This window comes from Meriones unguiculatus (assembly GCF_030254825.1).
Source record: "Meriones unguiculatus strain TT.TT164.6M chromosome X unlocalized genomic scaffold, Bangor_MerUng_6.1 ChrX_unordered_Scaffold_30, whole genome shotgun sequence".
In the NCBI taxonomy this organism is placed as follows: domain Eukaryota; kingdom Metazoa; phylum Chordata; class Mammalia; order Rodentia; family Muridae; genus Meriones; species Meriones unguiculatus.
In genome coordinates, this window is record NW_026843706.1 from 2,981,047 (window position 1) to 2,995,946 (window position 14,900).

Below are 14,900 nucleotides of genomic sequence, written 5' to 3' on the forward strand. Positions count from 1 at the left end.
AAAGCAAATAAACTGAAAAAAATTTAAAAATAAAAAAAATTCTTCCCATACAATGCATCTTGACTGTAGCCTCCCCTCTGTCCACTTCATTCAGTCTCCCCTACCACCACCTATTCCTCTCCCAGATCCATTGCTCCTCTGCTTCCCTTCAGAAAGGAGCAATCCTCCTCGGGACATCACTATACATGGCGTCACTGTACATGGCGTAACAAGTTACCATAAGACTAGGCACAGACCTTCATATCAAGGATGGAGGAAGCAACCCAGTAGGAGGAAAAGGATCCGAAGCACAGGCGATAGAGTCAGACAGCCCCCACTACCACTGTTAAGAATCCTACAAGAACACCAAGTTACACAGCCACATCAGGTGTGCAGAGGACCTAGATCAGACCCATACAGGCTCCGCCATTTTTGCATCAGTCTCTGTGAGCACCTGTGAGCCCTGCTTAGGTGATTCTGTGGACCATGTTCTCCTGATGCCCTTGACTTCTCTGTTTCCTACAGTTCCTCCTCCCCCTCTTCCACAGTATTCCTGGAGCTCCACCTAGTGTGAGGTAGTGGGTTTCAGCATCTGCTCCTATCAGTTGATAGAGTAAACCGTTCTGTTGATTATTCAGTATTGTTGAATATAAATACTTATTGATTTATCTGGAGTTAACAGCAGTTATTCCTAAACCAGCTGTATACCCAAATCACTAGAGCACAAGGCTGGGCAATAGTTACTCCATCTTTAACCTCCAAGTCCGCGTACCTACCTCCCACTCAGAATTTCCAACATTATACTTGCTTTTAGTCATATCTTAGGTCTGATTCATCTCTCCTCAGGGTTCTAAGACCTCTCCTGCGGATCTCTGCTCTCTTCTTCCTCCCACTCACTTCCTTCTGCTCTCCAGGCCATGATGTCCCACCCTATCTCTCTATTGCTCAGCGTTGTGGCTGGTTGTTTTATGGACAATGCAGAGAACAAATGGTGGCATGTTTACACAAACTTGAGACCTATGATGCTTAGAATAAGCATCACAATGCAATGTCCAGATTAAAACCAGATAGTGGGGTAGAGAAATGAGCATTTGAATGAACAAGGGTAAATTGTGTACATGCCACAAGAACATTATACCAGCAATTGGGCTAGACACCCATCTATGAGTATAGTAGAATATCATTAGGAATCATTTCACTGACTTTTTTTTGGGGGGTGGGCATTCGTGTTTGCTTCTCTCCTGGGTCTCTGAGCTGTCCACCCACTAGTCCCTGGCCATTAAAGAAACAAACAAACAAGCAAACAAAAAAATCTTTCTGCTTAGTATATTGCAGATAAAGTGTAGAATTTCCTGTTGTGTGATTTGGGGGGACATAACTAATGGCTAGATTCTTGGTGAATTTCTCCATAGTAACTGTAACTCCCCATACTCCTGTCGTTACACTTCCCTAATATGCACATGCACGCCCTACCACCATACTTACAAGGTGAAGCGGGAGGACTAACATACTGTCTCTTCCTCTGGACACCTTTCAATATTATCATCTCTCATTAGCCTCTTTCCTTAAGTTAAAAAACATTGGAGGGTGGTTTCAGATACAAAAGTGTACACTGCCACAAAGCCATGTCTACATAATCAACTTTATTGCAACCCTCTTTTGCATCAAGGTGGTTTACAAGTATCTATATTTATGATACTTAGTGTTTTATTTTTTATAATACTAGAGATTGAACCTAGGGTCTCACATGCTAAGCAAACACTCCACAAGTAAAATACATTCTTTTCTTTCTTTTTTATTTTTTATTTTTATTGTGGAATACGATCTTGTTATGTTGCCCTGCTTGCTCTGAACCCATTTCTGTAGCCTCGGCAGGCCTTGAACTTGTCCTTCTGCATGAGCCTTCAGAGTAGCTGGTATTGCAGGCCTGCACCACCAGAATACTGTTTTTGTTGTTGTTTGTTTTATTTTTTGTTTTTGCTTTCTTAGCTTTGAAGAGCTTGCATGGTTTAAACATAGCTAAATGTCCATGCCAAATGACCCCATGTATATGTACATTTATTTATGTGCCTGTGTGTGTACTCCTGTGTTTTACAGCCTTCACAAGTTTTAATGAACTAAAACTGATCCCTTACTTAGGGCTTTTGAGACAGACTACAGAAAAATTTTATGTAGAAGGGTAGGAACACTGTTTCTATTTTTGACTAGACAGTTGTATAAGTGCATAGAAGTAGGGGTGCACCCAGCATAATAGTAACAGAATATACGGAATTCTGTTAAGCAGGCCTCCTCGTGGCTTATCCTGCACATTAATTTCTACCGTTGTACATCTGTAAATCATAGACTCAGAGGGGTGAATGCTAGAATTAGTGTTGTAAAGCAACTCCTATTATCCTTTAGGAGGAACCTTCTGTGGTATCCCTTTACCTTCCCTTCTTAGTAAAGAAACTAGAAAATCAAATGGAAAATCCTGTGATGAGAATGTTTTAAAGATACAAATTTAAATCTTTGCTTTGGTACAAATGTTGACTTCCACAGCATTGTTAACTTTTCCATGTCATTTTTATATGTTATTATTGCTTAGCGTGATAGCATTCAAATGGCCTCCCGAGTGCATGGTATTATTTCGGCTCAGAAATAATATCTTATGCTCTCAATTTGGCCTCCTCAGGTTGCAAGCAACAAACTCACTTTAGTTCCAGAAATAGGTTTATTAAAATAACTGAGTAAGTCCCATAGTCAGAATATGAAACACTTTACAGTCGGGCTATAGATACTGGAATAGGAAAAACAAAACAAACAAACAAAAAAAAAAAAAACAGGCTGTGTTCTGGGTATCTTACAACTACAGTTGCCAAATATGGCCTCTCTACTTGCCCTTTTTTTTTTTTTTTTTTTTTTTTTTTGTATGCCCTGGTTAACTTGACTGAGCCCATTTCACACAATGCCAAGTACTCTAGGCCTTCCTATATCGTGATACTTCTCAGTCAATGCCTTTTTGACTTTTGGTCATCCTGAATGTTCCATCTTGAGTTTCCAAAAGGTAGATTTTATTGCTCCAGTTCACCTTTTTTTTTTTTTTTACCTCTTACTACAGGTTTTAGTACTCTGGCTGTGGCTAGCCTGGGGATTCCTTGTCCCTTGTCCTTATGTTAGATGTTTTGTCTGCACTTCCCCAGTTGGCTATGTTTCTGAGGCGGAGGATCTGTTGCTATGGAAAACTAGTGGATTTCACTTAGGATGGATTTCGGGCAAGAAGGGTACTAATATATATTGCATTGTATTTCTTTGTAACTTACGGGGTTTCTAAAAAGTAGCGTAATAGCTCCTGGATATTACCTTTTTTTAAAGGTTTATTTCTTTATTTTACATGAGTGCTCTATTTGCGTGTACATCTGCAGGCCAGAAGAGGGCACCAGATCTTACTATAGATGGTTGTGAGCCACCCTGTGGTTGCTAGGAACTGAACTCAGGACCTCTGGAAGAGCAGACAGTGCTCTTAATCCCTGAGCCATCTCTCCAGCCCTGGATATTACTCTCTAAGGGAGCACATGGGTCAGTATGGTCTTTGTAAACATTCATCATAGGTGACCAGGGTCATCCCCAAATCAGGTGTGGCCCGGTGAGCACAAGCATGTGCAGTACAAGGGCTAAACTGTTTTTGTCTTGTTCTTTGTTTAGGTCTGTCAAGACAGGATCTCATGTAGCCCAGGCTGCCCTCAAATTTGGTATAGCTGAGGATAATCTTGAACTCCTGATTCCTTTTTCCTTCACTTTCTAAGTGCTGGGATTCCAGGTGTGTTCCAACACTCCCAGCTCTGAATCTTTGGCTCATAAGGGATGAGGCAGAACAAGTTCAGTTTAAATTTGTAAAATAATTATTACTTTATTTTATGTGTGTGAGTGTTTTTTGTGTACCACATGATTGCCTGGTGCCCACAGAGGCTACTGAGCCATCCCTCCAGTCCAAGATTAATTTTAAAACAGTTAAGGAAACAACTACTCAGATTGTGCTAACAGGAGATAATATTGTTCTCCAAATGTCTCTAACTGGAAATGACTGATAAAATAGTGCATTGCTAAGAAGGTAATAATTGGAGATTTTAGGTGTCTTTGGTTTGGCAATACAGTTTGAAAACATCTGATTATGTTGGTATGATTATCTTTATGTTATTACCACATAAAAATAATGGTGTGTTGTTGTTCTTGCTTAAAAGAAAAAAAGAAAAGAATCTTAAGGCTAAAGAGATGGCTCAGCAGTTTAAAGCACTGACTGCTCCAGAGGCCCTAGGTTCAATTCTTAGTACCCATATGGTAGCTAACAACCATTCATAACTCTAGATTCGGGGGATCTGATGCCCTCTTCTGGCCTGTTTGAGCACTGCAGGCACACAGTACACGAGACAAAACATCCACTCACATAAAATAAAAATAAAATAAAATAAAATAATTTAAAAATCAGAGTTGGAGAGCTCTCTCAGCAGATAAATGTGCTGGCCATGTAAGCATGAAGATAAGTTCAGGTCCCCAGAACCTACATAAGCATCTGTCTCAAACAAGGTAGAAGGCAAAGAGCAACCCTTGAGATTGTCCTCAGAGTTTCCTGTGTGCTGAGGCATGTGTGCTTACATTCATACACAGGAAAACACACCGAAAAGATAATTAAAATGGTATTTTATGACTTTGCAGTCTTTTATGGCTCTTTATGTGTACTTTGTTCTGATGAGAACTTTAAACGTGTTTATAAGGGCTTTCTTTATTCTGTTAGACTTAGTTATTGTCTATGACATGTGTATTTTTTATATTTTATTTATTTTATGTATATGAGTGCTGTATCTGGATGTGTGCCTGCACACCAGCAGAGAGCACCAGATCCCATATACATGGTTGTGAACCATCATGTGGTTGCTGGGAATTGAGCTCATGACCCCTAGGAAGAACAGCCAGTGCTCTTAACCTCTGAGCCATCTCTCCAGCCTGACACATGTATTTTTTTAAACCCAGCACTCCAATTCTACCTCCATATGTTTGTAAATAAGTGATCCAATGGGTTAAGTGTAAAAATCTGATAGTTGATGAAAGAGTTATATGGTAGATTTGGAGTAGAGAAGTCTAATCAGCTAACCTTCATATTCTGTTAACATTTCTTAGAATATTCCTGAAAACTGTTTTATGGCTAAAGATTGATCTGCTAGAAATACTGTACTATCACAGCAACCATTCCTTTTTCTTTTTCTTTTTCCTTTTTTTTTTTGTTTGTTTTTCAAGAGAGGGTTTCTCTGTGTTGCCTTGGCTGGCCTTTGTAGACCAGGCTGGCCCTGAACTCAGATCTGCCTGCCTCTGCCTCCTGAGTGCTGGGTTTAAAGGCATGTGCCACCACGCCAAGCTGATTGCAAGCATTCTTAATGCAGTGACTATCGCTTAGGTTTATTATTGGCAATAATAATTTCCCATGTTTCCTTTTCAAGATTAGCAGTAAATACTGGCTTAAATATAGTTCAGGTAAAAATATTTGAGAGTGTCTTTTCCAAAAAATGATTTCAAATTTTAAAATAGAAAATTTTTATTAGAGAACTTACTGTAAGAGTAAGGAGAGCTTACAGTAAGTTCTAGGTAAACTTACAGCAAACTCTAGGTTTAAAGGAAGTTTCTAAACTAGTAGATGAATTTTGCTTGTTAAGATTTTTTTTAATTAAATTTTTATTTTTATTTATTTATTTTTTAAAACAGGTACTTTAAAAATTTATTTATTTTTATTTTATGTGCATTAGCATGAAGTTGTCAGATCCCTTGGAACGGGAGTTACAGACTTGTGAGCTGCCATGTGGGTGCTGGGGATTGAACCCGGATCTTTAGGAAGAGCAGACCGTGCTCTTAACCACTGAGCCATCTCTCCAGCCTCCAAATTTTTATTTTTTTATATTAATTACAGTTTATGGGATGTTTAAAGAGGTTGTAGTTTATGTTAAATTACTTTACTTAGGTAATGCCCCATTTTAGCACTGCCAAACACCCAGTAGCTAGCTCCATGAACATTTATGTCATGGGACAGTACAGAAATATGTGACATAGCCTTGAATTTTCAAGCATGTGTCACCAAATTTAGATTGTATCCAAAATTTACTGACTTTGTCGACCAGGCTGGCTTCAAACTCAGATAGGCACCTGCTTCTGCCTTCTAACCCCAAGTTCTGGCATTAAAGGTATGTGCCACCACACCTGGCCTACTTGCTGATTATTTTTTAAGTCTGTCCCTAGGCCTCAAAAGAGAATACTACCTCAGAATTTCCAGGGACATATTTCAAAATCTGAACTCTTTTTTTAACACCCGACCTTATCCAAGTAAGTAATACTCTACACTCTTTAAAGCTGTTAATTCTTTCTTACCACTCTGGGACTGGAACCTCCAATATAACTGAAAGAAACATCATCTGTTGGCCTAATTGACTGAATACTGAAAACTTTATCATTGGCCAGAGGACTGTTTCATTTAGCAGATGTCTTTTCTTTTTTAAAATGGTATTTGGGATTGAACTGAGGCCTTTTGTATACTAGGCAAGTACTCTACACAGTGCTACAGCCCAGCCCTAATCACATGTTTGCTATGTATGCATTTTATTCAAAGCCTTTAGTATCCTGTGAGGATTTATGGCATCAGCATACCTTTTTTATGTATATATATATTTTTAGTAACATTCCCAACATCCTCTTGGCTGGCTGGTGTGTATGTGTCTATATGTCTTTAGATTTTGAAGAATAATGAGATAATTCTTAATGAAATCGTTGATCCACTACATAGTATAATGAAGCGAAAAGTGTCCTTTTCCACATGTGGTCTTAGGAGCCATCCTAAGTTTGAAGTTGACCCTCCAAAGCAGTCATGACCCACAGGTTGAAAACTGCTGCCTTATACCAAACCTGAGGACAGAAATGTGTCTACAAACTGACCAGTAGTAAAATTCTGAGTTCTCACAAGATTTTTTTTTTCTCTTGCAAATCACAGTGTGGCCTAGGGCAACAGGCCTAGACAGCTTTACTGTTTTGGGGGCTGGGAACAAATGGCTAGGTCTAGAATTGCGCACAGCACAGCACAGCACAGCACGGCACAGCACAGCACAGCACAGCACAGCATCCTTTTCCACATGTGGTTTTAGGAGCCATCCTAAGTTTGAAGCTGGCATTCCACTGTCCTTCACACACTATCTACCTAGCATGTTTTTAGTGTTACCCTCACAGTTATGGTAAAGCTAACGGCATGGATAATTAGAACATCTAGTAGGTTTAGTTTCTGTCACTATTTTCTAGTAAAAGAAATTTCAATATTTAAACCTTATTATGTATCTGGAGGAGTGGTAGCACATTGCCTTTGTAAATAGATAGTAAGGCATTGTAAATTTCAGTATTTGGGGTCTTAAAAGTTCATGGTCAGCTTTTGTGCTTTCGTGTCACTAGGTGGAGATGTAGCATTGTTTGGTAGACTAGCCAAAGCAAAAGAGCTGGTTCTTGATTCTCTCTCTCTCTCTCTCTCTCTCTCTCTCTCTCTCTCTCTGATGAGGTTTATTATGTCTTAGGGAAAAATTTGCAAATTTAGTATAGTTTAAAATTTAACTTTTTTCAGGGTAAAAATTTAACCCCACTTGAATATCTGTTTTCATACTTCTAATTCTTTTAAAATTATTTTCTGCCCTTACTGCTATTTCCTTTTTGTTTTCTGTTTTTATTATATCTTGTCAGAATTAATCTGATGTCTCTATCTTGGGTGCTTAATTCTAAGAGCTTAGTAAGATGTGAATTTATTTTCTGCTAGACATTATATATTTTGCTGAAGACTATGTTAATTGGTTCCATAGACTTGCTGAAATCAGCAAAACAAAAATTCTAATAATTAATTTTACACACATGAAAAAAATGAGTTCTATGAACCTATAGATTCTAAAAATTAATGAACCGAAGTAAAAGCATTCTTTGCAAGAATGAATAGTTTAAAATAGAGGAGTAAAACATAAATACACTTTTCTCTAACAAGTTCTTAGAGAATTCCTAGAGGCTTTCAAAATGCTATTCAGTAATTCTGTGAAAAAGTTCTACATTTTCATCAGGCTTTTCAATTATAGTCTCTCATTTACATGTTAGCAAAAACTCTTACAACTGCTTGTCATTATTCTCAGCACTTTTAAAAAATTTATTACAATTTATTCACTTTGTATCCCAGCTATAGCTCCCTTCCTCAACCTCTCCCAATCCTGCCCTCCTTCCCTCTTCTCCCATGCCTCTTCCCCAATCCACTGATAAGGGAGGTTCTCCTCCACTTCCATCTGACCCTAGGCTATCAGGTCTCATCAGGACTGTCTGCATTGTTTTCCTCTGTGGCCTGGTAAGGCTGAACCGGCCAGGGGGAGGTTATCAAAGAGCTAGCCACTGAGGTCATGCTAGAGGCAGTCCCTCTTCCCATTGCTATGGAACCCACTTGGATACTGAGCTGCCATGGGTTACATCTATGCAGGGGTTCTAGGTTATCTCTATGCATGGTCCTTGATGGAGTATCAATCTCGGAAAAGACCCCTGTCAGCACAGTTTGTTTTTGATCTGTTGCTCTCCTTGTGGAACTCCTGTCCCCTCCAGGTCTTTCTGTCTTCCTATTCTTTCCTAAGATTATCTTCACTCTGCCCAAAGTTTTGCTATGAGTCTCAGCATCTGCTTTAATACCCTGCTGGGTAGAGTCTTTCAGAGTCCCTCTGTGGTAGGATTCTGTCCTGTTCCTTGTTTTCTCCCTCTTCCGATATCTATCCCATTTGCCTTTCTGAATGAGGATTTAGCATCTTACCCAGGGTCCTCCTTCTTGCTTAGCTCCTTTTGGTGTACGGATTTTTAGTATGATTATCCCATATAATATGACTGACATTCACTTATGAGTGAGTATATACCATGTGTGTCTTTCTGCTTCTGGGATACCTCACTCAGGATGATCTTTTCTAGTTCCCACCATTTGCCTGCAAATTTCATGATTTCCTTTTTTTTTAATTGCTGAATAGTGTTCCATTGTGTAAATATACCACAATTTCTGTATCCATTCCTCAACTGAGGGACATCTAGTCTGTTTCCAGATTTTACCTATTACTAATAAAGCTGCTATAAACATGGCTGAGCCAATGTCCTTGTTGTATACTTGAGCATCTTTTGGGTATATGCCTAGGAATATACCTGGATCTTGAGGTAGCACTATTCTTAATTTTCTAAGAAAGTGCCAGATTGATTTCCAAAGTGGTTGTACAAGTTTACATTCCCACCAGCAATGGAGGAGGGTTCCCCTTTCTCCATATCCTCTCCAGCATGCGTTGTCACTTGAGTTTTTGATCTTAGCCATTGTGATGGGGAAATCTCAGGGTTGTTTTGATTTGCATTTCACTGATGACGAAGCATTTGAGCATTTCTTTAAGTGTTTCTCTAAAGATGTGAATTTGTAATGTGCGGACAAATACTGTGAGAAAATTATAATATAAAATTCTGATTTGGTAGTAACACAAGTTAAATAAACTTAAGAGTCTGAACATACCCTGTTCTTACTTTTGTATTAGGGCAGTAATGTCAAACTTTAACATTTAAATTCTGTAGAGCTTATTTCTCTCTCTTCCTTTCCTTCTTTCCATCTCTCATCTCTTGAATCTTAAGTACATTCTCTATGCACAGTGCTGATTCTTCTCCATGAAGCTAGTATGGAGGTAAGAACATGGCAGATGTACCCCTGAGAGATCTTGAAGTAATTTGAATATCTCACTTTTGGAAATTTTAAAGGCAAAACTGAGAAGTCTTTTTCTGATAAAAACTCCAGCAGTTCTCAAGTGTTTATATGGAGTTACCATATAGTTTAGCATTTTCCTATTCCTAGGAAATGAGAAACAAAAGCATGTTCACACAAAAGCTTAAACATAAATATTCATAGCAGCATTATTTGTAATAACCAAACAGTGGAAACAACTCAAATGTCTATTAGCTGATAAGTGGATGAAGAAAATGTGGTATATTTATACTGTGGCTATTACTTAAAATTGCTTGTACTTCTGAAGCTTAAATATATGGAATGGACTACTGGTTCATGATATAGCTTAGATGACCCTTGACCCTTGAAAATCTCTCATAGTTTCTTTTTCTTGCTACAATAAAATGCCCTGACAAAAAACAACTTAGGAGAGAAAGGACTTATTTGGCTCTAAATTTCAGGTTACATTCTATTATGGCACAGAATTTATAGTAGAAGGAGCTTGATAGAATTGGCCACGTTACATCCACAATCAGTGTCATAGAATAATGGATCAGTGCATGCTAGTGTTTGGCTTGCTTTCTTCGCTCTTAGTTTAGAATCCCCTTCCTAGGGAATGGTTCATCTCAGATTGGGCAGGTCTTCCCACCTCAGGTAATATAATCAAAATAACTCCCCTCAGACATGCCTTTAGACCAGTGTCCCTCTCTGAGACTCCTTTTCCAGGTGACACTAGGTTATGTTGAGTTGACAGAACTGATCATCACAAACACTGTGCTGAGGGAAAGAAACAAGTCATAAGACCAGGCTCAGGATATCAAGTTAAGGAATAACAGTTGGCCACCTAAATAGGTGCTAGACTAAGTTCTATGTAATATTATAAAGCAAATGTAAGTCACAGATCCTCTACTCAGATTTTTTTTTATTTTTATTATTAGTTACATTTTATTAACTCTGTATCCCAGCTGTATCCGGCTCCCTCATTCCCTCCCAATCCCATCCTCCCTTCCTCATAACTTCCCTGCCCCTTTCCAAGTCCACTGATTGGGGAGGACCTGGGGAGGACCTCTTCCATCTGACCCTGTTTTATCAGGTATCTTCAGGACTGGCTGCAAAGTCTTCCTCTGTGGCCTAGCAGGACTGCTCCTCCCTTGGGGAATGGGGAGGTCAAAGAACCTGCCATTGAGTTCCTGTCAGAAATACTCCCTGTTCCCCTCTCAGATTTGTTTTTGTCATTCTTTTTCTTTTTAAAAATGGTTTACAGTTCAAGAGAAAAGTTAATAAGTATGTCACAAGGCACTTTTACTTTCTTAATTTCTTCTTCACCTTTTATAAACTTTCTACAGTTGTCTTCTAGCTGTTCTTGTAATGCCCTTGATTTTCTTACCTGATACCCATTTTCCTCCACTGAAAAGCAAACTCTTGCACCTTGGACTTTTTGTCAGCCCTAAGCTGTTACCCTTTACCAGCTTAAAGCACATTTCAAAGACAGGGGGTGGTTCTAATAATTTAAATTCTGTATCTCATGAAAACCTGTTTATGAAAGTTCTTATTGATGTTTTCTTTGCTAACAACTGGAAAAATCATGACTATTGGCAGTTTTTAAATATTTATGTGTATGAGTGCTTTGCCTCCATGTATGCATATGTACATGTATACATATACATGCCTGGTGCCTGCGGAGGCCATGGAGGTTATCAGATCCCCTGGAACTTGAGTTATAGGTGGCTATGAGCCACCATGTGGGTGCCGGGAGTTGAACCTGGGCTCTCCACAATAGCAAAAGTACTCTAAATTATTGAGCCATCACTTCAGGTCTGACTGTTGTAACTTATTTAAATTACAGAAGGTAGCTGGGCATAGTAGTACATGCCTGTAATGCCAGCACTCATGTAATCAGAGGCAGGCAGGTCTCTGTAAGTTCAAGGCCACCCTGGTCTCCAAAGGGAATCCAGGACAGCTAAGGCAACACAGAGAAACTCTGTATCAAAGAAACAAAACAAAAACAAATATAGAAAGTATTGTTTTGCTACAGTTTAATCAGATTCTGTGGTGTTTAGAAGTACAGTCATGAAAAATATCTTTTAGCAGTATTTAAAAGTTAAACTGGTGTATGCTTAGCATAAACCTAGCTTTATTGTTGATAGTCTATGATCCTGATATGGCTGTGGTTGTTAAAACTTAGAAAAAAGAAATGTTTTAGTCATAGTAATGTTTTGAAACCAAAAGGCTGTTTTAACAGATGGTATTTGATTCATTTAATTTCACTATGACAAATTATTTATTTCTGTGTATACATCCACCTGCTTATATCTGTCATTAATGCAACAATTAAATTTTTCTTTCTTAACAGATGCATATGAAACAGCCAAGATGCTCTGTGAACAGTATTACCTGGTAGCTCCAGAGTTAGAAGTGGAAGAATTCAATGGTAAAAGACAAAACATTTTAGATGATACCAGGCTGGGTCAGGGTGGTATGGCTATAGTCAGAAACACAAATGTTGACTTAAATGTTGATTCTATCAAAGCTGCCTTTCCAAGAAATCATAAAATGGTGCCGCCTTTTTATCTTTATTTCCTTTCAAAATGGCTCCTACACACTTAGTCAGCAGGGTATATTATTATAAGGCGCTTCTGAATAGGAATGTGCAGTGTATCCTGTGTTCAGTAGCCCTTTCCATTCCTTTTGGGGGTTAATCTTAGGCTGCCATTTTTCTTTTATATGTATTTTTTTCTGCTTAGCCTCTAGTTTCTACTTTTTATTCTTACAGGAAGGCTATCTGAAAGTAAAATTTCTTATGTCTGTATAGAATTCTGTTGACATTTATCAAGTGGTACTTCAACTAATGGTTTTTTGGGCGATGACTGTGAAAAATAGACTTTATTATTTTGTCTTAAGCATAAAAAACCCAGACCAATCTTTTTCACTGACTTTTAAAAATGTACTATTAGAGGGAATATTCATATTCAGTTTATCTTATTTTAGAAAGCCAACAAACCTCTATTAATCATCCACTATAGCCACTAGGACCAGGATAAAGGAAGAATCATAGCCAAAAACATTTTACATGTTTTTAAAAGGAAGAAAAGAAATGTCAACTGTAATATTCCCAAAGAAAAGTACACATAATTGAGCAAGCCTTAGATGACTCCTAAAGAATGTTGTTTAAACTTAAAAGAAGAAAACAAACTGTAAAATGTTTTTCATTTCCTTCAGATTTGGGCTGAAAAGGTTGAATTGAATTCTGAGGCTGTTTATATAACTAATGATGATGTTTGCCACAAGATAAACTAAGTACTCAGCTTGCTTCTCAGGCCCCATTACAACCACAATAAAAGAAACCCATAAAAACAGCAAAGGAAGCCAAGCAGGCTTATAAGTGGACCACTGGATTAGTCCCTTCAGGCTGCTAAGCAAAACCATCAGAGACTGGGTAGATTAAATAACAGACATTTGTTTCTCATGGGCCTAGAAGCTTGGAAGTAGATGATCACAGTGCTAACAGATTTGGTGTCTGGTGAGGGCCCATTATCTGACTTACAGGTGACTTCTTCTTGTACCTTTACATGTAGTAAGGGGCTGAAGAGCTCTCTGGGGTCTCTTCCCTAAGAGCACTAATCCCATTCATGAGCCTCCACTCTCATGAACTAATGAACTCCCAAAGGCCCTCTTCCGAGTGTCGTCACTTTAGGAATTAAATTTTGACGTTATGAATTGAGAGGAACACAGACACTGAGTCGGTGGCAACCCACTAGTGTCAACTTGTAGAAAAATACAGCCAGATAAAAGGAATATGCTGAGTAATAGAACAGGGCAGGATGAACCAGAAAGGAGTAGGCTGTGGCAAAGATGGCAACCATTTTTTCAGTTATCCAGGAGGGGGAACTGTAGGAGCAGAATTGAGTGATGCAAACAACTAGAACAGGAAGGAAACAAAAGGATTAGGATCAGTTAGCTGAAAGCTGGTCTAAGAGAAGCCTAGAGAGATGACATTTTTAATAAGCTTCAAGCATCATAACTAGGTAGATATTTATCTAAATATTTTTCTCTTTTTCTTTCATCTGTCCTCTTTCCTATCTAGTGTTAAAGAGAAAAGGGGGAAGGAGAGATAAAAAGGGGGTATAGCAATAATAGGATAAAAGGGAAGAAAGAGAAGAAGGTCACCAGGAGGAGTTACCATGGGGGCAAGGATGGAGCAGAGGCAGTCAGGGCAAGACTAGAGGATAATGGGGGCTAGCAGAGTCGACTTTGAATAGATTGGTGTCTGCCCAGTTATGCTTGAAGCTTTATAATAAATGTAACAGGTCTCCATCTCATTATGTGGGAACTAGAGCAGACATAGAGATAACCTTTAATACCAACACTTTCTCATTTTAGCATTTGAAGGCCTCTTTGGTCATAGTCTACCTTTCTAAGGGCTTATTCTAAAACCAGTGGAATATTGATCAGATTTTTAAAACTCCCAAGTCAGCCTTCTCCTTATGGGCAGTTTCCAAAGGGAAAGGAACACTAAGTACTTCAAGTGATGTGCTCAGTTCTAAACTGAATTCCTAAACTAAATCATAACCACAGTATGTCTGATTTTTGGCAAAAACCAGTAACATCAACAGTACCTAACTGGCATTGAATTTCTCTGCTGTACTCTTACTGCCAGAATATGCCTTTACCAAATTCTAAGAATGAGTTAAACTTCACATTCTATATCCAGCCAAACTGAGACAGGGTTACCACATAGGAAGGGGATGGGGAGAGAGAAGGATAAAAAGTAAGCAGGAAATAAAATACTTCCTCCAGCAAGTTTAAGCTTCACCTCTTAAAGATTCCATTGCCTCCCTAAGTCGCATCAGCAGTGGAGGACCAAGAGTCCAAATACATGAGCTTTGGGGGGTTATTTCTCATGCAAGCCACCAGACTGTATATGATGATGAGCAGTTGGAAGAATATAGACAGAATCTATTTCACTGTAAGGCTGGAAGTATTTCCTCCAAGTAACACATGAATCGTGTCATTGGCTTCACAGGGAAGGAAATAGCACTTTTGTGGCAGTTCTGTAGTGATTGGTACTTACATAGAGTATTGCCAACATTACTGATTTTTAACTTTCTTAACAGAGCCTACAGAGACCAGATAAAATAGTTAAATATGGGTTACAGAACAGAGT

General features: G+C 38.6%; 1 protein-coding gene across 2 annotated transcripts in view; it reads left to right on the forward strand.

Annotated features, from left to right (window-relative positions):
* Window positions 1-14,900, forward strand: part of Pdk3 (pyruvate dehydrogenase kinase 3) — a 79,419-nt gene that overhangs the window by 37,956 nt on the left and 26,563 nt on the right. For both annotated transcript variants that reach the window (XM_060376732.1, XM_060376733.1), the window contains exon 6: window positions 12,090-12,167. In XM_060376732.1, the coding sequence (XP_060232715.1) occupies window positions 12,090-12,167 (78 nt within the window). The remainder of the gene's footprint in view (window positions 1-12,089; window positions 12,168-14,900) is intronic.